Here is a 27424-nt window from a genome sequence, read left to right as displayed (position 1 = left end):
CGGCGGTGGCGAGGGACGGCGAGATTCCGCGGATGTTTTCGATTCCGCCGGGTGACGGTTCGTCCCCCGAGTAAACAAAACCGAGGTCATCTTGTTTTTTCGTGGGGGGGGGGGACAGCAATTAAGCAAGTAATCAGCAGCGCTAGTCAGATAAGCTGCTGTCTTGCATCTTTGCCGTTTTACAAAGGGGAGGCAAACAGGATTTCCATAAATGTGTTTTATACCCTTGGCTTTGTGTGTGGTCACCGCCATGCCATCACTTGTCTGACGGAACGTGGGATGATTGCAAAGTGAATATACAGTGTGGTCTGTACGTTTTTGGACGGTCACTCAGTTTTTTTTTTTTTTTTTTTTGGCTCTGTACTCCAGCACATGGACCCCACCCATTTTGATCTCGAAGGAGCTTAGCATTGGAAATGAATCTTTCTGTGCTTAACCTGGCTCTTTCCGAAAAACCCCTCCCCCTCCCCATTTCACTGTACAGACAGACTCTTATATTTTCAGACTATTTTACACTAATCCTGAATTAATATTCATTTCTTTACAGTACGTCCATGCTGTATATAGCGCCATTTGATGTGCTTGTGGCATGTGGAGTGTGTTGAAGGCGTAATTGTTTTGGTATAAAAGTGGCTGCGTAAATGTACTGTATATTTTGGTTGTTTAAATTCTGTGCTGTGAAAAGCTAGTTAGCTCCCGCCTTTTTTTGACACGGTGGTTTTGTTTTTTCGCACGACGCACAGCAGTTAATCCCCTGCCCTCATTTGCGTTCTGAAGCAGCTGTGAGTCATTTATCAGGCGTATTTATCGCCGGTCATGTGGTCTGTAATTTTGTAAATGTAAAGTAGCACTCCGACTATCACCATTATGTCCCTGTTCATCCAGACGCCGGATCAAATTTACGAATGAATCAAAAAATAATTTCTCTGGATCTGTCTGGATGGTGCTCTCGTTTCCATTACTGTTGTTGGCTATGAATAACGTTTTCAAATTAAATTCAAATGTATATTCTCTGCGATGTGCTTATATTTATGATTATTACAGCATGGGCTACACTCAACAATTTCAAAATGATTTAGGAAATATTTGCATACGATCCTGTGTGACGCTTGTAATCATTGTATTATAATTGTGAAAAATGTTTTTCAACCCCATGGGTTGGCCATGTTTGTTCAAAGTATAAACCGTCATGACTAGCAGTAGTGTTGTATAATGGGTAAGGAACTGGTTTTGTGACCTAAAGGTCACTGGCTCGATTCCCCTATCCAGAGCGATTGCTAAATGATGGTGCTGTAAATGAAAAAGGTGTGGCCTAAACTTTACCATTCTTGCCGCCCCCTAGTGGTGGAATGAGTTCCCTGCTTCAGCTGGGCCCGTCGAGAATACATATCTTCTGCCACAGACAGTAAAAAAACATTTTTTAAAAACCTGACTGCGCTGCATCTTGGCTGAACTAATGCCGAACAACTGATGTACCCCCTTAGTAGGCCTACATCAAAAACGCATACCCTCTAATCCGTCCGCTACTTAAAAATCTGCAGTGTCAGCCTCCCTCCCTCACCTACTAAGGCACTTAGCTTTAGGTCGTAGGTTCATGTGTTTACTACTGTGAGTAAAGTTACCCTGATGAACGGAAGTGACTCTGCTCCTTCCATCAGCCTCTGTGTAAGCACCTTTGCAAGTCCCTCTGGAAGACGACATCCAATAAATGTCCGGCTGTGATGTAATGCAGTTTTCCTTTTCCTCCGCAGGTCCCCTAAGAACCCCCAGCAGAAGATCATAAAGAGGGTAATTGCCTTGGAGGGAGACCTCATCAGGTGGGTGTCTGTACAAATCCCCCCATCCCCTGGCCACACTCCCCCCCCCCCCCCCCCTCCAACCCCCACCCCCCCCCAAAAAAAAAGCCCTGCAGTGACCCAGCAGCTGTGACTCACAAGCCTTTCAGATTTAATGACAGATTTAATGACAGGGTTGCCGCGCCAGCTCGACTGGATCCTTTTGTAATATTTCTGCCGTTATTGCACGCATTTATTTATTCATTTAGCTGTGGCGTAATCCGGGAGCGCCCGGCTGTGCTGAAAGCTTTTCTGTTCGGTCGCTTTCTGGTCTGGAACCAGAATAAATGTGAAAGCGCCCCCCAAGCCCCCCCCCCACCCCCCACCCACCCCTCTCCCGCGTCAGTGTATTGACGTTGCCGTGTCATCATTAACGACCGCACAAAGGCGGCGAACTCCCACGTCCGTGTCACGCTCGGGTGTATTTTTAAGCGCCCCCGCGCCCTCCGCAAATCCGTTCTTGTGTACCGGAGTGCTTCCTGTTGGCTGAGACGTTAATTTAGAATCGCTCGTGGCGGAGCGCCTCTCTCCCGGTGTCACGCCGCGACGTGTAATTTCCCTCCGAACGGCGGCGCCGACGGGACTTTAAAACCCGTCACCGTCCGCAGCGCTCGTGGAACGGGCGACGGGCGCTCGGCCGGATTCGCCGTTGTCTCGGTTTCCTTCTCGCCGTTCGCCGAGCCGGTCGGGTTTGACGTCGCGTCGGCGCGGCCGTACCTCGGAGAGCTGTCAGTTCGGGTTAGAAGATTTGTTCGCCAGCCACCTAGTTCTCGGTTCCTTGATCATACTTTTAATTACAGTGCTTAGCATGCCAATTCATTCCGGAAACTCTTTACAATGTGCAAATTACAGGCCAAGCCCCCCCCTCCCCCCCCCCTTCTTTCCAGGAGGAAATTAATTATTGAAAAGAGTTTGAAAGGTTTACTTGCTGAACTAATAAAATGCCACAGCGCCACACAAAGATGCGTCTCATTCTGCACGTTGCCCGGGCGGCTATAAATCAAGCTGATATGTTTAATCTAGCCACGCAGAGAGGCTTTGCTTTCCTCGAAGATGAATCCTTTCAACCAATTACAATTGATCTTTCGGAAAACGGTGGCGGGAGCTAGGCAGCTTAGGAAGCCGCGGTGTAGTATATTCAGCGTCATATAAAAATGTTTATGACCGCGGCTCGTGAATCAAAATTCCAGCGATGTGCTGTCATTCAAAACCAAGGTTAAATTCCCGGCACCACAGATGTTGTGTACTGCTAAGGCTCATATGCATATGCATAGGCAGAAGGGGTAGAGAGGGCATTGAGATCACACACCAGGGGGGAGGGTCGGGGGGTTGAGTTTGCAGACCTGGGAGAGGGCGGGTGCTGTCGAAGATAGCCTATCAACAGCCTCTGTAATGTCTATGATCAAATCTCACTTTGTCCTACGAGGTGATATATGATTTGTTTAATCGGTGGCGGCTTTGTTTTTAGTTGCGACCTCTTTGTTCGGCGTGGGATGTGTTTGGGTGTCATGAGACAGTGCCTGCCAGCGTGTGTCCCACACCAAAGGCATGGGAATTGGCAACTCTGGAATTGTGTGCTATGAATGTATTCGATTTAGACTTATCATAACAGCATTAAATCTTGATTTATTAGTTAGTTATGGTTTGCTGCTGCCCTTCGTGCCTTATCCATACTATACCTTCTAGTATGGATGGCTGGGGAGACTCTCAGTACAGAGCCATACCGTCGAACATAACTGTATTGCCATTTTAGATCGTTAATAAAAAAATCTAACTTTGACTTTGAAGTGGTCAACAGTGGTCTTGACTGAACTGCAGTCATAACTTTTTCATTGAGTTATTTATTTTATTCAGGTTACTTGCATTTTATTGCAACTAGCGTATTGTGTAAAAAAAAAAACTTTTCAGGCATAATATTAACTTAATACCGTTCTTCATTTCTGTCTGTGCCACACCGCAGCTTCACTCTTCCCGTGCTCGTGGTTGTCCTTGTTATATTCGCTCGATGCCGTTTGTCGCGACATCCTTGTAAGTCTCTTTTGACAAAAAGAGTCGGCTGAAAAATGAATAAACGTATAAAGGGCCAGCGCCTCGCGGTGAAGACTGTCTGCCGTCGACTCGATTGCCGAGAAGGCTTTTCAAAATGAGCCGAGTTCACAACGTTGAAATCCTAACGCTGCAGCGTTTGTTTTTTTATGACACATAAAATAGAAAATACAAGGCAAAAACGCGAGGCCTACAAAAGAGTCGGCAATTATTTTCTTCGGTTGTTCTTCGCTGCCGAATCCTCAAGTGCTCGGGAACGATGATCAAATGGGGCGCTGTCCTTGTTAGCGCTGTTTTCAATTAGCATCCGGTTAAAAGTTATTTTTGGGCGGCTGTGCGTGACGTAGGCTTTGAGCTAGTTCCGCTGGGAACTCCTTCCTTTATCCCGAAAGGAGGAAGACAGAAGGCTCCATATCCCTTTAATTAAAACACGATTTGCGATAAGTCCGCACGGCGAACGGGCTTTGGCGGCTCTCTCATCCGGCGAAATGAAATCCTCCGAGAGATTATACGGCGTTCGGTACAAGGCGGGGTCGCCGGTGAAGGGCGCGAGGCGCGAGGGAGAGGAAGATGAAGAGGGGATCGGCACGGCGACGTCTCCCGCCGTAAATCTGTGCCAGGCCGCCGTCGCTCGCTCTCCGCCGGCTGCCTGAGGTCCTGTCAGAGGCGTGCGGAGGAAACCGCTCACCTGGGCTGCTCATTCGGACCTGACACTGAAGGCTCACTGCTCTCCCCATCTCTCAAATTCTAATTCAAATTCACGTTGCTTTATTGACGGGAAATACATATGTAAATGTTTCCAAAGCATCAACAATCTATTGAAATACATATGTACAGTGAAATACTAATAACAGTGCACATTCTGTAAAAAAGAAAAACAAAGCAATAATCCCTCTCTCTCTTTGTCTCTTTCTCACTCTCTCCCCATCTCTCTATCTGTCTCTCTGTCTTTCCATCTGTCTCTCTCTCCCATTGTGTCCCCATCTCTCTCTCTCTCTACATCTATCTCTTTCTCTCTCTCTCATTCCCTCTCTCTCTTTGTCTCTTTCTCTTTTCTCTCTCTCTCTCTCTCTCTCTCTCTCTCTCTCTCTCTCTCTCTCCCTCTCTCCCTGAGACTTCCTGTTTCCCTCCTGCTCTCTCCCGCTGTACCCGCGGTGTGTCTTCACGCCCCATTAAATCTGTTTTAAACACCAACACAACAATTCACTTTAAAAATCTACACTGACAAAAAAAAGAAAGAAAGAAAGGAAGGTGGAATGCATATTGTACAGCGCAGCAATTTCATGGCTTTATGGAGTGAGTGCCTGATTCAACCTCCCCCCACCCCCACCCCCCCCCCTCCCCCTCCCCCTCCCCCTCCCCCCTACTGTAATGCAGAGCTAGCCTGTCTGGAATATTTCCCTCTGCAGGAGCATAATAAATGGAATTCTGTATGAAAATCAATGGAACCCCAAGGAACCATTTTTCAACAGATGGGGATAATTCTGAGACTTGCTTTTCGTTCCTGTTTTGTTATTGATTGTTTTTTTCAAGTTTTGTTCAGGTTGTTAAATATATTTTTTTAAAATGTGGTACAAACAACATACTCTGACACATATGTTTTGCGTTTGTTTTTCTTTACAGATAGTCTTATTAAACAATTGTGATTTTTATGTCTGGAGAATATTGGAAATATTACACAGTATTAATAGCTTGTATCTGGCCATAACTAACGCTGTACTCAGCCTGAATCAGTTGTGGATTTGATTTTGTTTCTCTCTCTCTGGGTCAGATGGTTGGAGATAGTAAACACAAGCATGATAGGTGATATTTCCAAGTCCTATCTTTGATTTAATATCGATCATTTCTGGTTTTTGTCCCAGGCTGGGGAGAAAGGACATCTTGCAGTGATTTAAGCAGCCAGCATGCAGTTCGAATTAAATCTGAATAGGATGGCACCATACACAGACACTTCTGACATTACTCACCTTGTCCGATTGATTTAGCATCCGACAGACTCATTTCGGCGAATAAGCAATTGGTGGCATAAATGACATTCTCGCAAACCGGGAGCTGTGTAAAAGCAGATTGAAATGGAAATTGTCAAGAAGAAATGGATCCCCTTTTAAAAAGACGGCACTAGGCGAGGGGGCCCGGGCCAGCTGTTGTTTTGGGGATATTATCCTTCGTTCCATAAAACGAAGAAGACGGGCCCGCGCGGCGTTGCGTTTTCGCCTCGCAAGACTGCCCGGATTGACAATTTAGTTAAAATGCTATTAACTTTACACACATCCAATATGATGAGATCTCTAGGAGGCTGTAGATGCCTGAAGGAACATTGTTTTAGTTTCAGTCTTTTTTATATATATATATATATATATATATATATATATATATATATATATATATATATATACTTTTTTTTGTTGCTTTTTGCGTAGGAGAGTTCTCGCCCTGTGTTACTCTGCTAGGGGAATGCAATCCTTTTTAGGATCTTTGATTTTTCCATAAATTCCATACAGGTTTATCCATGTATGTGTTTTTTTTTTTTTGGCTGTTGCCAGGCCGGTCACTAAATAAGCAGCTATTGATTGAAGTGATTTTCCTCTACCTTGGAGGTTAATAAACCATGGACTTGCGGTTTAGGTCTGATTTGTCAAATATTAAGAAAATTAATGAAAATTTGTATTTGACAGAGAGACGTAATAAAAATATTGCGTGTATTCTGGGTGCAAATCAAAATGAATCCTGGATTCTTTTCCAACCGACTGCAAAAGAGAGATGAGTTCGCATGACACTTTGGTGCCCAAAGGCCTTGTCGGTGGAGATGGCAGGTTTCTGTGGTGATGGTTTTCATGGTTATATATGAGCTGATGAATGAATTTTCCCCTGTGAGATCCAACATCAAGGCCTCAATCGTAATGGGATGAAGAAAATATTTCTGGTGTTTTTTTGTCCGTCATAAAAAAAAGCTGGAGACATATTTCACTGTGGGTTGGACTAAACTATGCTAGATTGTAAAGGCGGCATTGAGGTTGCCTGGGGCAACGGTAGAGGACACCCAGCAACTATAGCTAATTTGGAGACTGAATATCACAACTAGACATAGCATATCATGACCAACTTTGGAAATTGTGCAAAGAAAGACTGACATCTGGAAATGTTCTCTTTAATAACAAGATAACATAAAGGTTACCTCCTTTAATATAGCTGAAAGGTCCTACTTGTCCTTGGCACCGAAAACTGTATCTTGAGAACTGCTGCACTTCTTAAAGGCATACTATGCAGATATTATAAAATAGCCATGCTAAGGCATATCTGTGAGGCACTGGAAATCTCTGTCTTTACACACCTTTGCCTGTATTTGTCATTTGAAAATGTGTTTGAGATGTTTCTGGGCGTGGCAGTATTTTATGTGTGGGGAGGGGTGGGTGTGGCTACAGAGCCTGTGGTTTGGAATCTGATTTCAATGTGAGTGTTTGTTGCTACCGGCAGCTAGCCACTGTAATGGCTCAGATACAGCAAATCAAAAAGACAAGCTGACAGGACTCGTTCACTTCTTTGATTGTAAACACAGGCTACAAAATCCTGCATAGAATCCCTTTAACTCTTCAGTCATGTCCATATTGATACTGTTATATTTAGTTTTTTTTCATATATTTTCAACCCCCTGAGCTAGAAAACTGAGGCTGAAGCTAGAAGCCTTGCGCTGCAGGGATCTGTGGTGGCGGAGTTTGATCCCCTGACAGACACGCGTTATTGGGGCTCTGGATTAGCCTAGATGAGGAATATGTCAGAGTGCACTTTCCTGAGTGGGTCTGCGTTCCCTCTGGTGCACATGCAATGTCCTGTGGGGCTGATAGCCACAGCTGGCACTGGAAACACCCAGATACGACGCCAGACCGTGGGGCCCGTCCGCAAACAAAGAACAGCTGCTCAAAAAGGATGAGCCATCCAGCTGCCCGTGGATATTGTAATGTGGATACGGTCGTTCTTGCAGCGAAGATTCTGTTGAGGAGGCTGCAAACATCTCTGCATGTCCTGTTGTAACATTCCAACTGCGAGAGGCAAGTCAGTTGTCTGAACACACGCCGGGTGTGGTCTCGTTCATACCCGAAGAGGCTCTTGTTTTTGGCCATTCTTATCCCGGGATTAAAAGCGATGGAGCCATAACTCTCTGTCTCTCTGCAGCCGAGGCTTAATGCTGTAATGAGCGAGGGTCCGGTGAGGATCGAACTGGGGTCTCCAGGGTGAGGGGCGGTCACGCTAACCGCTGCGCGTAAGGCGAGGTCACCTTCAGCAGGCCGATTGGGCAACCCCGCTAGCAGATCGCTACGACGCGTTTATCCGTTCGTAAACACTTCAGAACTATTTGGCTGCCCAGGACCACGGCTAAATTTTAAATAATTCCTCCCCAAAACGGGACTGCTACCTCAGCACGATGCGGGCTGTCTGCACCGTTTAGCAAGCGAAGGCATTCTCAAATCCCGCTCTTTAAACCCCTCAAGCCGTTAGCATATTACAGCGCAAATAACCTTTTCTGGATCCTAACGTTCCAGATAAAGATGGATGTGAGTCGTTCACTGGCAGGCTGTTGGGATCGGGGCCAAAATGTATAACTTTCGTCGAAGCCGGACTGGGTTTGTCAGGAACACTCTGTTAGCATTGATCACACGAACCAGGAAGGAAGACACACTGGAAGTTCACAGGGGAATAAATGTGATTACCAAAAAAAAAAAAAAAAAAAAAAAAACTTTTTTAAAAGAATTATTCCTGGTATCTTTCATTTTCCTGTCATTGCATAATTGCTTATTTTAGATGATCTACAACCCGAAGCGTTTCACAGGTAGTGGCCGGCTAATCAGTGTGTCTGCTATTCTGCTGAGTCGGCAGTTCATGACCATCCCACCATTCATTTTAAAACTGCTATAAACCTCAGATGGAAATGCTCAGTTTTCATTTGTTTTCGTTATTTCGCCGTCTGACGGAGAGCTGGGCAGCGCGCTCGCCTCCGCACAAGGTCGTCTGTCATATTCCGCTTACATACCCCAATTTCTTGAGGGAAGTTGAATTTATTGCGCACTTTGCACTCTTAATTTCCTCAGCTTCTCGGTTATGACGTACTCACGGTTGTCTGCTGTCTGCCTTATTAAAAGAATCGGGATGAAATTAAAAAGAAAGATGATGAAAATCTGCTTATTGCTTCTCTGGTCCCGGTTCAATTAAACAAACCACATTTGTACCCATTTGTGTTGTTCAAGCTGTTTATTTTATTTTATTTTCATCTGGTAGCCAGTACCCAGTGTATAGTTGATGGCTGAGCTGGGATGCTAAGTTGCATGACGCTACTGTGCATTGTGTTCCCAGAAGTCATCTCTTACAACGAGGCATTACTGGCCAGGCTGTTCAACAGCTCGACTGGCCAAATTTTTCAATCTGTTGTTTATCTAAATACAGCCATGTAATCATCGCCCTGTTTAACTGGATAAAAAATGATCCTCCTTTGTCTTGCTACCTCGACCACTATCTTCCAGTTCTACTCTGTTGCTTTTTATGGGGCCAGGAAATTATTGACCAGTTTCCCCACCAAAATGATTGCTTTTTTTAACTCGTTTTTTTTTTTTTTTTTAATGAAAGAATATCTACTGCTACTGGGTGCTGTGTTGCGTAAACTGTTTCTAAATTTGCATTAAAATGTGTTCAGTTTCACATAAAGATGTGTAGGATTTCACATTGAAATGTGCTGGGTTTTTAGACTTATATGTACGCTGTTAAATGAACACTGACCATTTTACTCTGGGCTCTTCAAAAATAAAGATTGATTGAGCAACATTATTATTACGGTATTATTATTATTATTATTATTATTATTATTGTTGTTGTTGTTGATGTTGTTTTTGTTGTTGTTGTTGATGTTGTTTTTGTTGTTGTTGTTGATGATGTTGTTGTTGTTGTTGATGTTTTTGTTATCATTATTATTTATCTTCTCCCAGGACAATGGGGTACAAAAACCGTTACGTGAAGGTGCCAGACGGTCACTTTTGGATCGAAGGCGATCACCACGGGCACAGCCTTGACAGCAACAGCTTCGGCCCAGTGAGTGTCTTCCTCCTGCGCTCTACCCACAAATCCCTTCTCACACCGTAAAAATGACAACAATAATAATAATAATAATAATAATAATAATAACATTAACGGTAAGAACAACGATTCGATTTCTGCGCCATTTAGTATAGCTGAAGTTGATTGCATCGTGTGGTGAAACCTAGATCTCGTATTGTTGTATGAAATATGCAGGCTCTTTGATGTTATGAGGCAATTACTATGACAGGTGTCAAAAAAATGCTTGACCAGGTGGGGAGTGGTATAAATCTACTATCCTTAAAAGGTCAAATTCACCTGCAGCCATTAACCTTTCTGGGATCCACCATATTTCATTTTCTTTTTAAAAAAAAAAAGAAGAAATAGGGAAAAACCCTCACTATGTTTCTCCGGCCTTGACCTTCGCTGCAGACAGGCTGTAACAGATGTGAGAATATTTATGAGGATAAATACAAATATTCTGACAAACTGCTGCATCTATATTTCTGTCTTGAATGCGCTGAGAACCTTTTTGTCTTGTTCTAATGATCTGTTTTTCTTGTCTTTTACTGCTGACTGAACAAATCTCCGCATACTTTTTGGAAATGTTCTGCTTCAGTTGGAGGTCTCGATCAGGGGTGCGCGACTGCATTCCTAGTGGGCCTGTATCTCTGCTGGTTTTTTGTTCCAACCAATTATCCCTCCTCAAATTGTCTAATTATCCTCTGTTCTGCTTCTCTGGGTGAAACATTTTCACCCAAGACGTGTGCCATCTCCGGCTGCAGCTAGCATCTTTATCAAAAATGTCAGATCAAATAAATGGTCGATTTAAATAATTAATAGCAGACGTCGTCGTGAAATCCCGAAAAGGGTGAAATCCCTGGTTATGCACCCCTGGCGTAGCTCATTCAAACAGAGGCCGTAGGCTACAGGAAGTGGCAGTCAGGATACTGTATATTCCTTGACTTGTTTATCAATTCTTGCTCATTTCCTGGTTAATGTATTCGGAGGGTATAGTTCAGAGATCTTCAGGATGTAGACTTTTCATTATGCGGTGTCTGACCAGCCAGGCTGCCCCTCCCTATTTGTTATGCATAATGTGTAAAAATGCCTCCATAGTTTTGTTTCTTTTAAGCCCGAGCAGAAGAGAAAAAGCTCCCTGGCAGTAGCGAGATACAGACGGTGCGGAGCGAGCGGGGGACGGGTCTCCCTGGTGGGAGGTGTGACAAGGTAAATTGCCGATGATAGAGGGAACCTGTCCCAGCTCCGTCTCCCCCGAGGCAAAGAGGGATGAGATGAGATTCGGAGGGGCGTCAGGGCAAGGGGGAGGGAGCGGCGAGCCAAGGCTTGTGTCCCGGACACGGCGGGGTCTTAATCATGAACCATCCGGAACGGCGCCCCATTGGTCAGTTAGGACACCCCCCCCCCCCCTCATACGTAAGCGGAGCAGGACAGGACTGAAGTGCCGCCCTTCCCCTGCTACTCAGGTTAACCTGGGACAGACGACAAGGAAATTGGACAAAATCTTTCGCTTACCTGCCATGACCGGCTGAGAGATCTGTTGAGACAGGAAGTCAGTTTAAATAAAATTAATTTCTCATTTTTACAGACAATGCTGCAAAAACACATCCAAGTTAATAACTCATTTGTACATTTTTTTTTAAGGTAGAACCCTATAGTTTCAAACCTTGAATGTACTGTCCAATGAAAGGGGAAGGGGGATGCAGAACCAGCCAATCCAAAGAGCCGGTTCACGTTCCATTAATTCCTATGGAACTTTCAGGAAATTGCATTCAGTAATGCTTTCAAAGTTCCCGATCTGGAAAACTGCACGGAAGCTCGCTCTCTTTGCCTTTTCAAAGTAACAATAGCTGGCCCAGATTCGGTAAACATTTGCTGTGCACTCACAAACCACATCAGACCTCATGGTACCATGTGGAGATGTTTGCCAAGCACAAACGCTGGTATTTTCAGTGTATTAAACATCAGTGAAGCCTGTGTTTGTTTTTCTTTTTTCTTTCCATCTGCGGCTCAGACTTTGTGAGTATATAATCGTGGGCTTTCTGACACTTGGAGTGGATTACCAGCAAATTATAACCTAATGAGACCTTAGGAGATTTATCAACATCCACCACACTCAGTACAGGCGTGGGTGCATGGCTTTTTTGGGGCATATTTTTTAGGGAACTTCTACCTGCCTCCTCTCAAATTCAACACATTCAAGTGTAAACATGACCAGAACTATGGGTTGTACGAAAATCGGATTTGTTGACTGTATCAGATTCAAGTGCGAACATGGAGTCCGTTCGCTAAACCTCAAATACCATGACCAGCCTCGATTCTGCAGGGTGTGGATTCTCAGACCACGGTTCCCTACTAACAAAATTTAAATAAAAGGTTCTCAACAGCAGTGTTAGATTAGTGTCTAATGCTAAGCTCTCTGAGGCATTTTAGAACCGGCAAATTTTTAATTTCACTGTGAAAGGAACCAGCACCCGGGAAACCACTAAACCATTAAAGCGTTTGTTGGTGACTCATCCTGTCAGAGCGCTGTACGATCGCGCGGATGACCCTTCCGGACTGCCACGAATTTTGGTCCGTGCCAGCGGAAACCCGTGCCAGTTTGAAGCCCACTGGGATTCAAACTGCAAGCCTGGAGTTGCCAGCAGCCCTGCGGGGCGATCGGCCAGGATGACGCCATCTCATCGCTCGCCAGCGACCCCTGCTGGCTTGATCGTGCGCCAGCAAGTTAATCTGTTGTGCTTTGCCTGAAGGGTCATCCTCTGACTCATGTCTGCACAAGCCCTCCTTGTGCACTGCGGGGCGATAATAAGCTCCAGCGGCTGACATCACATTAGTATTATTATTATTATTATTATTACAGGCTTTTAGCAGATGCTCTTATCCAGAGCGACTTACACAACGTTTTGCATTGTATCCATTTATACAGCTGGATATATACTGAAGCAATTCAGGTTAAGTACCTTGCTCAAGGGTACAACCAGGGTGTCCCATCCAGGAATCGAACCTATGACCTCTCGGTTACAAGACCAGTACCTTACCCAATGTGCTACACTGCCGCACGTTTTGGAGGATAGTCAAGGTTATGACAATTAATGCTAATTGCGTATGATTGAGCATTCCAAACTGGGGAGAAAATGTGGAAAAACTGTTTTTTTTTTTTTAAACATCATGTTTAATGACTGATCTCTACTTCGTTTCCAACATTTGGCTTTATTTTGTATATGTGCGTTGGCACCTCCCCAACACCGGTCTGTCATGGATGAGGAATTAGTCTTTGTTAGGACAGCACCCAACACAAACCAGAGTGGGGCCTAATTTTTTTTGAAAAGTGTTTCAGTTAAACGTTGTGGTCTGTTTACTGAGCATTAGCATAAGAGAACACAGAGATAGGGAGGGCAAACTTCACAGCACTTTTAATTTTGAAACTGGCTGCTCCGCTGATATGTTCAGACAGAGCCAGCCAGCCAAACCCCAAATAATTCAAAGACTGTAAATAATGCATGAGACAAATCACGGAGCACACAAGCTCAGGATGTTCTGGAACTGACTGTTTGATTGAAACCAAACAGACTCTGTGTGTTGGGAGTGTGCCCTGTAAGGTTTCAAACTTTCTGTAGGAAGACTGACCTGTATGATCCCAAACAAAGATGAATAATAATAATTAAAATAATAATAATAATAATAATTATTATTATTATTATTATTTGAATTTATATAGCTGTACTTCTAGTTATGCTATATTATTGTACTCCTCGAGATTAGAGATTTATAGCACTGGTGAACCATTGCTGCTCCATGCATTAACTACATTCAGATGAGGCTGGAAAATGGATATTTCCTTCACCAGTGAAAAGTTGTTGTGTGTTGCTGACTGTCTTGTGTACCTGACTTTTAAACATGGCCACGGGTGGGCAGGCCAATTAGAGAGGACCTACCAATCAGAATCTCTGTTTTCAGGTAAAAGTTTGCAGAATACTGCACTCAGGGCAGAAAATTCAGTAAACAATATTAATTTTGAATATAAATGGAAAATATAAAATATAAACATAAACTGTGCTCTTATTTCAGCCTGTGACATATGCAAATGCTTTAGCTGAATTCTAACTGTGTAGATGCATATGGTAATGAAAGGTTAGGGCACCTGCAATACAAATACATAATGATAATAACACAAATCCAAGAACAATTTGCCCAAGAATTTAGATCAAAGGAAAAAAGAATAGACAATAGTCGCTGTTTTAGCTAAGAGAACCCATCGGTGATAACTTTCAAAGGCAGATATCGGGAGGCTTGGCTTTCCTACGTCCCCAATTGATGAAATACCTCCTCTCTTAATTTTGTAAAATTGTATCATAATTTTACATGGGGAATGAAACCTGGACTGCAAGTGGTGGAGGTACGGGACAGAGATAGCTTTTCAAAAGCAAACGGTGAAGGAAAGTTGTCGTGTGGCAATCGGCAAGAGACAGGGGAAATTGCCTGTGAGGATGGAGGAGGAGGAAGAAAAGGGAACAAGGGAACGGAATCTGATTTGAAAATGTGATAAAGCATTTGCGCAAAATGGAAAAAAAAGTCTGTGGAACCTGAATGTGTGAATTAGTTCCCCCCCCCCCCACCCCACCCCACCCCACCCTCCCTCTTCTATTATTTGAGTTACTCCTCACTGGCTTTGATGAACAAAGGTAGTTTGAGTCAGTTTTGTAAAAAAAAATAAGGGAAAAACTTTGATAGTTTGGGTGTGTGTGTGTGTGTGTGTGTGTGTGTGATCTATCTCAATTCCATCTACAGTGGCATATTTGATTTCATATGGAGTGAAGAATGTGCAGTCAACCGACAGACAGATAGATATTTTATTATAGATACCTTATTTAACTCAAAAGAAGAAATTAAACAGCTCGAGTTCAAATAAAGTAAAGCTTTGCACAATTGCATAAATGAAAATCGAAGCTTTTTTGATGTTTGGAGTCATTTACAAACACACGAGTGGTCTTCAAATTAATCATTGTCTTGTATCAGTGATGTGTCAAAGTGATATTGTGTTTTTGTCCAGTTGAGTTCAGTGAATGGAGTTATCTTGTCTCAACAGAGGACGGAGAGAATGGAGAACAGGAAGGGGTGTGATTGCTGAGAGGGTGTCATGAGAGAAACTCTCGGGAGCGTGCTAAATTATGCCGGCGCTCTCCGTCCTGGCTGCTGGGACGAACGCTCCCGCTGTTTCAAAATAGACCGCATCAAATAGACTTTCATCATCATAGCGCTCGCCTGGCGGTAAAGTCAAAAGTCAAAATCACATCGACGTTTTTCAAATGCATATTTCGGGGCATTTAGAAGATGCTCTTATCCAGTGCGACTTGCACTCCTTACGTAATTTTTATATGCAGTCCATTCATTCACCTGTATATTTAACTGAGGCGATTCAGGTTAAGTACCTTTGATCAAGGGTACAACAATAGGGCCCCACTGGGATTCAAACCTGCAAGCCTGGAGTTGCAAGCTGAGTTCCCGAAATGTATTATTACATCGCGGAAGACCAGTGTTCCGCTGGTGCTATGCTTCAAAGAGCCTGAAACAGTGGGGAGCTCAACACTTTCTCACAGATAGATTTTTTTTTTTCCACCCCCATCAGAAACACAGTTTGGCAAGTTCAGCAAACAAGGAAAACAAAATTTCCAAAACTTGCGCTTGTGAAGAAAAAAAAAAGTTCAACTTAAATTGTTTGCGAGTCAGGAGAAAGTTAAGGAGAAATGTTGTCACTCTCAAGAACACTGCCTGAAGAGATGAGAGAGCCAGGCATCGCGAAAGCAAAGACAAGTGTTTTGGTTGGCACGTGCACTGTCCATCAACAGAGTAACTTTACATGAGCAATGGCAGCCAAGTCAGCCTTTTCTTTCCCTTTTGTCATAAACATGCTAATTTCTGAAACCGCCATTTTATTTGAAGAATTTTAATGACAGGGGCAATTTCTGAATTATTCGTTTTCTTTCCCCCTCCAGGTTTTAGATAACGCTTGTAAGGGAAGTTATCATAATTAAAACTTTGATCTAATTTTTTGCTAATTAGCGCAGAGAGGCATTTAGCCCCACAGTGTTTATCGTGCCTGGTTTGTGTGCTGCGTTCATTGATTGCATTGTCTTTATGGTACGCAACAGCTAGGTAGATAATGAGCTGCTGGCCGTGGGGAGACCTGCTTCGAGGGCCCAAGAAACAGTGCTGCTTGTCAGTGTTATTTAATTGCTGCAATATTGTACTTTATTATAGCAGCACGGACTTTAAAAAAAGAGACAGATACAGCGAGGTTTCTATTTTCATCCTTGCTTTTCTTCATGCTAGCATTTGGTGGGTGGAAGAGAGGCCAGAACTTTAGCTTGAAGGTGAGGTAGAATAGAATATATATCTTCTTCATAAGCAGTACATAGCACCTTCATGCACACTAAATGAATGTACTTAAATTATTATGTCAACAACAGCAAATGAGCATGTGGAGTGTTATATCACCACTGATGCATAAAGTGATATTAGCATGCTATTAACATACGCATTCATGAGTGTCAATGTATGGGTTATGACGGGGACATGTAGAGCTAATGAAGGACCTCATCATAATTTTTAATATTATACTTGTAATTACGGACACGCGGTATAGAAGCTAAATATACAATGTCAAGTAGAGCACATTCACAACATGAGAAGAAAGCTAAAACGTCACAGTTTCATCTGCATTCATTCTCCATCTCTCTGCGATCAATAATCCAATCGCATCAATGTAGTTCTGCAGTCCGGATACTCAGGAGGGATATATTGGCTGACCAATATACTGTCACTGCCTTGCCCAGTTCAAGTGAAATCCCAATGATGTTTTCTATAGACGCTGACCCGAGAGCAAATGATTTTGTTCACTTTACACAGCCTCTGATCTTTCTAATAGTTAAGTGGGACGCAACCCTGGAAATAATGAACCTGTCTCTGCACACACAGAACTTACGTAGTCAATGCTTTCATCTAAGCGTGGTTCTGTTCCAACGTGAGAGGAAGCGAGAGCAGGAACACGCTCCGCGTTACTCCACGACCGCTTTCCGAGATGTCACGAAAGCGGGTCGCACGTTGAATCCCATTTACCGCTTCCCTTAACTTGGCCTGCAGCTAAGTAAATATCATGTAATGCTATTAGCTGGCTGAGCGCGGAAGGTGCTGGAATGCCACTGTTTTCGTTATTATTGTTGTTATTAGAGCGTTTAAGCTGAATAAGCACACTGTATTGTTTTTTTTTTTGGTTTTTGTCGTTACTCTTCTCGATTTTCCTTGACTGCCCCCAGAAAAGACAGTACACACTTTGGAAAAGAGGGACCCATTCCATATCCTCATTCAGGCACTAGGCCTATATGGCAAAAAAAAAGCAAGTTAATTGATTAACAGATTTTTACTAAATTGATTTTGGAAAGCACCCATATGCCCCAGACATCTGAAATTTGATACAGATGTTCCTCTGCTCAATACAACATCTGTTTAACAATCTAGTTGAGTCTGTCTAAATGCTCTGTTACATTTATCATATGAAGTCTAGCTAAATAAACCATGTTCACATGTATTGTGAATGTATTTCGAAACATTTTCTCATTTTCAGTGTATTTTTTTTTGTGTAGCATTATGTGTGTAAATTGATTATATATCATGTTTCTTCTTCCCACTTCTTTTTATGGATTATATCCAAATAGAGAAATTGGGCATTTGTTCTTCTAGATTTTGAATAATTAATACAAAGGAAAAGTGTGTCCATATGGGTATTAAATAATTCAGGCGAATTAAAAGAAATATGATTATTAAAGCATTTTTGTAATGTTTATGCTCCATATTATGGTAAAATATGTTATGACCTTGCTGAATTTTATGTATTAATTTATATACAGACTGGCCTAGATATAGACCCCCCCCCCCCCCCCCCCCCCAGGTCAATATCTATAATAGTTGGTCTGTGTCACTGTATTTATAATTCTTTGCATTTGTAGGGTTGAGTGAATGTGCTACTTAAAAGGTCTTAATCCTTTCCTGCATGGAGTGCTGGTCTGAACTACTTTTAAAAAGACTGTAATGGAGGATCCTTTCCAGGATAAGCAGTCAAACAGTGTAAATTAGAAATAAAAATCCTTCACATTTTTAGCTTAATAAATGCAAATTGCCCTATTTAATGTTTATCCCAAATGAGGAACCAGGAAAATGAAATGATACAATTTCTGTTGGGTAACTGAAAAACGATGACCTCTGACAAGGCAGTGATTAGCATTACTTTAGACATATTTAAAATATTCATATTCCTACCATTTTATCAGCGCTATAACATAATCATATTATAATACACTCTGAGCAGTGATTTCTCTATACTGTTGGGGGACGAAAACGTTTTTAAGATGTTATTTATCACTTACTTATTATGCTTGGCTGCACCTCCATTTACATAAGGAAACATGGAGTTATCCTCTACAGAAACAGTCCATTGAGTGGCCTTAAGATGAATTTTAGTATAAGCAAAAACAAAAAGAGTGTTGTTTCTTTTCCCTGTCCTCTGTGCCTCTACACAACCTCCTGAACTTACTTTACTCTTTCCCAAAAAATTGCTTTAATGAGGTCACATATTTGAATTATGAGATCATGGTGTGTCATCATATGTGTCAAAGTTTAGGACAATTGGTAACTGAATCCAGATCTTAGTTTTTGCCTTTAATTCCTGATAATAAACAGTTTGTAAATATATTACTTAGCAGGAGGTCCATGTTGTCTGGAACAATTTACATTAATCACTGTTATAGGGTTTAACAGCTTTTTTAAAAATAGCGCTGATGTAGAATGACTGGTGAGAGAGTATGCATGTGTGTGTATGTGTGTGTATGTGTGTGTGTGTGTGTGTGTGTGTGTGTGTGCACGTGTGTGTGTGTGTGTGTGTGTGTGTGCATGCGTACGGCTGCATGTGTCCTAATTACATGTTGCCATGACTCAGATGGGGCTGTGACTGTAATAGTATAGGATAGACAGACAGACAGACAGTGTAAATGTCTGAGTATGAACTCTTGCATCTTAATAGTAGTCACAAGAAAAAAACAGACTCACATACCCAACATATTATACTAGCATAAAGAGATGTACATTATACTAACATTATTATGAGTCACCATAATGTGTGTTGTTGTTTAATGTTTTTGGATTCGTTTTCTGAGATTTCATTTTTGCAGTCATGGAACACCCTGGACACAATCAAATAGTCATTTAGTTTTTTTATTTTTTATTTATTAATATTTTTTTCCCAGCGTGCTGCCCTGATAGAAGTTTCTCGATCTCACAATAAACTACACACCTCACAGGCCCCATTCTATTACTGTTCCGCTATTACCTAAAACACTCGCACCGTTCCCCCAGGAGCAGAAGGCTACGGGAGGGAGGGAGTGAGATGTTCCTGCTCAGTGAACTGCCAGGCAATATATCAAAAAACAAATACCTCTATCTCAGTAATACATTTCAGTAAACTCACCAGTGTTTCCAGCTTTCCTTCCAGTCATGCATGCTGTAGACATGTCTGCCTAGATTGTGCTTGGCTTGCATGTGTGTGTGTGTGTGTGAGCGTATGTGTGGATGGATGGATTTTTATGGGTGTGCAGGTTTTTTTTTTGCGTATTTGTAGGTCTGTGTTGTGTGCATGCTTAGTTTTGAGTGAATTTGAGTGAATTTGTGTACACGCATGCTCAGGTTTCTGGTGTATGTATCTGTGTCTGTCTGTGTATCTGTGTGTATGCGTTAGAGGACCTTTGTACTGAAAATCTATTTTCAGGACCCTATGCATTTTCTGAAGTCCCGCAGGGCAGTTCTTGAAAGAGCTGTGCTAACATTGCATTGCAATGACTTACAGTGTATGTCTGTAAGTGTAGAGAAAGCGAAAAGCAAGAGCCAAGACAAATTCCTAGCAACCTCTGTGACTATGAATTAGCACCTTGAGCCAGTCAGAGGGTATTCGGCAGCCTTATTGTGTTCCAGTAACTCTTGGAACTCAATATGGTTAGTGTGTGTGTAAGCATATTTGTGACAAATAATTGATCCCTCTTCTGTTGAAATGGCAAGATGGCTTGTTGACTTGAATAAGGTTGTATTGTGTTTTAGATTGACATAGATACACATATGCATATTCAAATTCTGTTTGTTACTATATATAAATGTATAATATTTCAATGTATATCAAATACTTTATGAAACTTGAAATGTGGGACAGAAATATTTTTTTACATTTAAATTTTCTATATTTGAAAATGTTGCATTTTAATACTAGTGTATTACTGAGAAGTAGTCATTTTAGCTCAATAAATGCCTGATTTAGAGTGTAGTAATCTGCATGACCTGATGGTGTTTTTTGTAGAATCCACGAAGCAAGTTTTACAAAAAATGTCAAATGTCAATGTCTGAAACGCTATTTTTGTAAGAGACTATAAACAGATGGGTGGGGAAAATGCATGCATGCACACCCACACACACACACACAATCCTGCAATGTTTGATTTTTCAAAGTCTGAAAGGCTTTGTAAGAAATGTCTTCCTGGCTACACAAGAGCGAGGCCTTGTGCTGGGTTATTTGAGCCCAGTAAAGTTCACCCACCCGCCCCCCTTCCCCTCCATTTTATCAGCCCTGGAACATCATCTGAAAAGCTCACTGTGCATTTGGCACAAGGCTGACAGGGCTCTTACCTGCACTGGGAGTGAGGCCTGCCCCTCTGTTCTCTTCTTGCTGGGAGTACTCTGATTGGTCGGTTTAGGAGAGTGCACACACCAACCCTGCTTCAGCTCTACTTAGGGCATCTCTGGAGATGGATAACTGCTCAGAGGAGCTCAAGCTTGTGTTGGCCGCATTTATTAAATGGAAGCTGGGTAGATTACTAGCATGTGTTATATCATCTACACTCTCCAGATTTTTTGTTTGTTTTTAAGATTGCTTTCTCTTTTTGGTTGAATCAACAAATACCAATATTATTATGTAAATATTGAATATTTCTTTACTTTGATAAAAAAAAATCAATGTGCACTATTATCATGCTAATTATAAAGATGATAGTGTTGACGTTGATTCTTCTTCTTCTTTTTCTTCTTCATTATTGTTATTATTATTATTATTATTATTATTATTATTATTATTATTATGTCATAATCACTTCTATTTTTAGGAACACTTCTTCTCACTTGTGAGCATGCCCTTTAAATGGTATGCAAATAGAAAACAGGCTCAGTGTTGGTTCATTGGTCCAAAATGTAACCAATGACAACAGTACAAAAATAATAGAGATACCCTTATGGTTCAGGCATTCATTTTTTTCTCATTTCCTTTGACACAGTCTGGTCGGGTTGTCCTGACCTGTCCAGCTGTCATGAAGCCTTTCCCCTGATTAATATTGGTACACAAAAAAAAAGAAAAAAACATGAGGTTCAGAACGTCCCTGAACGCAATCCCGGAGAGCCACAGGGTCTTCGTTTTTTAGTTTTCACCATAAAATCTGCAACCAATTACGAAACCTGGTGAGGTGAGTAAACTGCGTAATCATCCACTTTATTTGATCAATTAAGTCCGGAGTACCATTAAAACCCAGCAGACCCCGCGGCTCTCCTGGACCAGGGCTGTGAGTAGGGATGGCTACAGAGGCAGTGTGCTAACGTTCTAAGTTTGGCTGCCATGGCTACCTGGCTCAGGCCCTTTTTAAAAAACTGTGGGGACCACACAGCTGACGGCTTGTGGGCAAAACTCTGGAAATCTTCCAGAATCTCTGGACAGCTCTAAATAGCGCATGGGATCTGCTGCCATAGTAACCCCCCCTCTCCCCTCCCCCCGCCACCTTGCTTACCAGCATGACAAGGGGTGGGAAACCGTCTTTAAAGCTGAAATAGATTTATAGTATATTTAAGGCAAAAATTGTGCGTGCCTGCATGCATGTCTGCGTGCCTACATGCTTGTGTGTGTGTGTCTGTGTATATGTGTGTGCGTGTGTGTTTTTGTGTGTGTGTGTGTGTGTGTGTGTGTGTTTGTGTGTCTGTGTGTGTGTGTGCGTGTGTGTGTGTATGTTTCTTTTTGCTTCAGGTTATACCCAGGGTGTACCTCTAATTGCCCTCCAGTATTGATTACAAACACTGTGGTTGAGGGCATTGTTCAGTGCGGGGGAAGCTTCTGTCCAAAGTCATCCTAGCTCTGAAGTTTCTGTAGTTCCACGGTTGGCGATGACATAATCTTCTGCATATAATCCCGCTTTATCCTGGCAGGTATTTGCAAAACGTCTCCACAAACCCAAAGATTGGACTTCTATGTGAAATCTAAGCACTTGGCAGTGACTTGGCTCACACTTTGATCCCTCGGCTAAGGCAGAATAAAGCCTGTTTTTCTGCGCCTCACCTTACGTCCTGATTTTTATGGAATACATTTACAGCTTCACTTCATCTGATATTTGAGATATGATACTGATGTCTTTTTTGTGTGCCGTACAGCAGTACTTATTAAGAGCTCTATAAAACCATTGTGCTCATGATTTAATGTATAGTATTAATTTATTGTTATCAGAACGAAGCTTTATATCGAAAGCTGCGAGACTAGCTATTCCTTTCCCTGGAAAAACCTAATTTAAAACCTGAATGTGAATTCCAGTAAAATCCAGGTTTGTATGTATGTCACAGCTAATGAAAAAATCTAATCAGCTCCTGTTTGCCTAAATAATCTTCTATGGAGTTGCCCTGGTTTGAAACTGCAAGAAATAATTGAAAATAAATCATTAAATTAAAATAATTTATAATAAAAAAGAATATCACTGTTTTTCCAAACGTGAACTGGGCCATGAATCATTTCAAGTGAACTTATTACATGGCCTGGGATTATTGATGACATAATTTGTCCATCTCTAGATTATTCTTAATTGCAAAGGGTTTAAGTTGTCGCTCACTCAATCTTTGTAAAATACAAACTAATGGCCTTTGGCTTTGCTCAGTGAGCCCGTAGCTAAATTAATTGTAACAGAAAATGATGGTATGAGGTCACACTGTGTTCCAATTTAAATTTCAATTACAACATAGGATTAAATTGGTGGATTCAATTAGTCCAATGTGATTTAATTAGACCAGTTACATCCAACATAAAGTTTTAATTATATTTTGAGTATACTTCAGGAATCACATTTTCCACACTGCAGTAAAGTGTAGAATTGTGTTCTGTGATAAGCTCTAACATGAATGAGTCATCTATGGACATTTTTCAGCAAGCTTTTTATTTGTTTTTGTTTTTCCTTTTCTTCTGTACAAAATGCAGCTTTGCCAAATTGATTTTCTGTGTTCCCCCGTTAGGCATTTATTCACAAACTTTGTTAAACAATTTGCATGTTGACTTTTGGAAAATTGACTGAAACTTTGAAAAAAAAAGGTCAGTTGTAGATTGCAAATTCCACAAAATCGTTGTCTTTTGTAAATGCCACCTCATTTTCTTTACTATTATTTCCGTGGGTGTGTAACAAGGGTGGCATTGTAGCATAATATGTAGGGTTGTGGACTTGTGACTTAGAGGTTGCTGGTTTGATTCCCAACTTGGCTGCTGCGTGATTTACAAGTCGCTTAACCATGAATTGCCTCATTAAACTACCCATTAATATAAATGGATTGTATGTAAAAATGGAACCTGTGTGAGCTACTCTGCATAAGAGCCTATGCTTAAAAAGTGAAATGTACTGGAGGTTAGATCCGTGAAACTTAATCTTGGGGCTTAAATCAGCTGTGGGAGAGTGCAATATATTATTTATTTTGTGTTTCATTTCATTTATTTATTGGTCACAGTAATCATCCACATTTTAAATGAAGTGCGATCATTTTAATTACAGTGTGAACAGCTGAAAGAAGAAAGAAGCGATAGATGAAGATGTGAGTGATGTAACAGATCGTAATAAAGGTGTTATTCCTCTTTTTCAGCCGTCACACACATCTTAGTGAGATGACAGACAGTGCGCTGGAGGCCAAATTAATTGTGAAGATAACTGACAAGTTGTGCTTTTTTTCCACCCCCTCTTCATAAGAGGGAAAGATATGTGGGCTTAGCAGTCGTACTCCACCCACCCCATGATCCGGGTGACATTTATACTCCAAAAGTAAATTACTGTCATCAGCGCCTAATCTCTCATCTCCAATTTCATTTCGACGAGAAGACAGTTTTATGAAATTAACGAGCATTTTACAGTAGGCGGCGGTGATGCTTTACAGGATAGTTTCGAAAGGGCGCCGAAAAAATTGAACGGTGTTTATCATAATAGAATGGGGCCATGTCGGGGAATGTGTGACACGTTTTTCATTGGAACCCTAATGTGATGGAAGATCATGGATTTACAGTATAAGGAATAGAACTCCGTTGTTTCTGAAGATATGCAGATACCAATGGGAAGCTATTTTAACCACTGATCTGCGCTGCATATGTGGAGCCAAAATGGCGGGGTATTTGTAAGGATGAGCAGAGCGCGGATATTGGTTTAAATGCCTATGAATTGAAATGGTGCGGTTTGTGCTGCATCTGCTGAAGTAGTCACACGCTGCAGCTTGTATCCACTCTTCAGAGAGGATGTGTGGATGGTGCTTGAAGTCATGTGACCGCCTGGCGTCTCAAGTGTACGTGGTAAGGTTCAAACGAGTACTTAACGCCTACTGAATTACAGATTTATTTACTTATTACCTAGCGCGTGTAATCTCTCTTGATCCTGGCGGTGGCTGCCGCTGCCAGAAATGCATCCTTTGCTGCTCAGCCCACCTTGATGGGCTTTTAAATAGATTCTGATGAAGTGTCTGCATCTTAAGGGTCTCCTTTACCATATTTTCTGTTAATTGTCCAACATGGACCTTTAATCCCTTTCTCATCAACTGTTTTTTTTTCTCATCCTTTTCTTGTGGTGTAATTACTGTAAATAGGGTTAAATCCATAGTACCCAAAGAGTGGTGGGCACAGAGAGATGACAGGCCCGGGATGGTGGGGGGGGGGTGCGGGGGGGGGTGGGTTGGGGTGGGGGGTTTAATGTTGCGGCACGGTGAGGTTTGAAAGACAAAGGCACAGTGCAAGATGTGTGTATGGGGATTCATGGGGAAAATGTATTTTTTTTAATATTGCAGATGTTACATGTACAGCATTAATTACAGTTTGCCTGCAGTTGCTTAGACACAGGTTAAAAAAAAAAATATTTGAATTCAATGTCCTTCTGAGACCCAGCAGAATAAAGTTTAAGTATTTTCTTTTTTTTTTCTTTTTTTTGACGTAATACAAGTGTCTTGGATGACATGTTGCAGTGAAAATATTTTCTAAAATATTATGATTTATTTTCATTGAATGTCCCTTGCAGTGTCGGTTTCAGCATAGTAGGATATGTGGTTCTTGATTTTGAGACTAGATGCTTGTGTCCCCTTCAAGGGACAAAAATGAATTGCCAGGAAGATATGTGGGTATATCTTTGGCTCTATTAAGAAGGCATTGAAAAAAATGCATTTTCTCATTACATGGATCTTGTGTGAAACTTTTGGAACCCCTGCTCCGAAGGAAAGCTTTGTTTCTGGAGGTACTGCAATGATTTTTTTCCCTCTTCTTGCAATATTTCTCTCAAATTAGCTGAACTCCACATTTTTTTATTAAAACCAGGGTTCGTGGTTTATTAAAACCAGGGGTCAGTGTTTAAGCTGTGCTGATTTGGCATGTGATCAGACGCCGGGGAGTTCTCACTTTGCCGGGCGCGTCCGCGCCTCCGCGCTTTCAGAAACGCGCCGCCGGGGGACCGAGATGAGCGTAGAGCGCGAGCGTGCGGCCGCTCTCAGGAAATAATCTAAAGGATGGGGCCGGGAGACGGAGATATCGATCTCCGAATGTGTCTGAGAATGAACAAACCCTCATTCTCTCGTGTGTGCTTGGCGATTATCGATCGCAGGGGCGGCATTTGCATGGGGGGGGGGGGGGGGGGGGGGCAGAGATCCATAAATGACGTGCAAATGCAAGATGAGGAAACATGAGGCTTTTGTTTCATGTAACTCTGTGGCTTTTGATTGTGTTTTTTGTAAAATATGTTAAATCTTTTTAATTTTCCTGCATAATATGAAAAAAATATCAAAACGGCATATTATCCTTTACTGGACAAAATGATGAGATATACATTCTATCTTGCATTTAAATTCAGCATCACAGTTTATAGTAGAAGGTTAAATTATGTGAATTCACTTGACTCTGAAACACTGGTTGCATGTTGTCACAAGTGAAGAAGTGAAAGAGTGCGCAGTGTTCTTTCTATCATTCTGCTCATCCTCTGTTCATGTGGAACTCATTAGCTATTAGGTGTCTCCTTTAGAATCTCGTCAGCCTTTATTTTACTTGGACATTGAAATTGAATTCAAGCCACTGCTGCATTGCACCATAACCTGTGCAGTGCAGGTAACAGGCACTGTGTTTCATATATTGTTGTTTATGTTGAGGGGACCTTTTATCACCTTCAATATGTGCTTGTTTCCAGGTCATCTCATGGCCAACATGAATGCCTTCAGTGCAAAATCAGTTCTGTTTGAGGTCCTGCGTGGTCGGCCAATGGGTGTGTGATTGGCCGATACCCATGTGATTAGTCTGTCCTTCTCTACCCGTGTGATTAGCCTGTCCTTCTCTGTCACACTCACCCCAACCCCCCCCCCACCCCCAGGTCTCACTTGGTTTGGTCCACGCGAAGGCGTCCCACATTATCTGGCCGCCACACCGCTGGCAGAGAATCATTCCCCGCCTTCCCTCCGACCGCGCTCCGCTGCTCAGCCTGAACGAAGACTCCGAGGAAGAGCAGGACGAGTGAGGCCGAGCGTCGCGCCTACGCGTAAACGCTAGTGACCGTGCGCCAGGTTCTGCTCGTATGCGGGAGAGAGCCGTTACCAAGGTAGTCCACGGGTGGGTACTCACGCTCTTGCCCTTGGAGAACTGCAGGGGGCGCTGCGTTTTCTTGGTTGGCACTTAATCGAGCAATGAGAGCGGGTGATTGTGCTGCTTGCTTGCCTAGCCTGGTTTCTCGGACCAGAACTGGGCGTTGAATTTGAAGTGTAAACCCAAACCAACCGGACCCTGTAGCTCTACTGGCGCAAGAGTGAATACCCCTAATTTAGCCTATGAAATGATAGAAATGTTCCTGTATATGTATATATTTTTTCTTGTAAACACAGTTTCCGCATTGTAAATTTTTGTTGAAAATTGGTATAAAATGTATTGAAACTATTTTTCCATTGTGAAATTCTGTCAACTATTTTGAGCCAAACTATTTTCCAATGAACTCCCCCCCTCCAATCCTTAGAAATGGTATGTAGGGTTAAATAGCATTGAACGTTTAGTTTTTACTTCATACTTTTTTTTATATGCGTTCCTGTAACCTCTCTGTTGCATTACCTACTGTATGTGTCTGCCATCAGTTCAGTTTAAA

The 27424-nt window shown here is 42.1% G+C and overlaps 1 protein-coding gene across 2 annotated transcripts in view; it reads left to right on the top strand.

Moving 5' to 3' along the window:
- Nucleotides 1-27219, top strand: part of immp2l (inner mitochondrial membrane peptidase subunit 2) — a 197355-nt gene extending 170136 nt beyond the window's left edge. Inside the window, exons 4-7 of one of the 2 annotated variants that reach the window (XM_035426403.1) lie at nt 1752-1817; nt 9854-9956; nt 11077-11171; nt 26666-27219. In XM_035426403.1, the coding sequence (XP_035282294.1) occupies nt 1752-1817; nt 9854-9956; nt 11077-11171; nt 26666-26777 (376 nt within the window). In that variant the 3' untranslated portion in view covers nt 26778-27219. The remainder of the gene's footprint in view (nt 1-1751; nt 1818-9853; nt 9957-11076; nt 11172-26665) is intronic. The other variant, XM_035426404.1, reaches the window with a different exon arrangement.
- The last annotated feature ends 205 nt before the right edge of the window (nt 27220-27424 follow it).

This window comes from Anguilla anguilla, chromosome 7 (genome assembly GCF_013347855.1).
Source record: "Anguilla anguilla isolate fAngAng1 chromosome 7, fAngAng1.pri, whole genome shotgun sequence".
Lineage (NCBI taxonomy): Eukaryota > Metazoa > Chordata > Actinopteri > Anguilliformes > Anguillidae > Anguilla > Anguilla anguilla.
The sequence above is the reverse complement of the archived record's forward strand: the minus strand, read 5'-3'. Positions and strand labels throughout refer to the sequence as shown.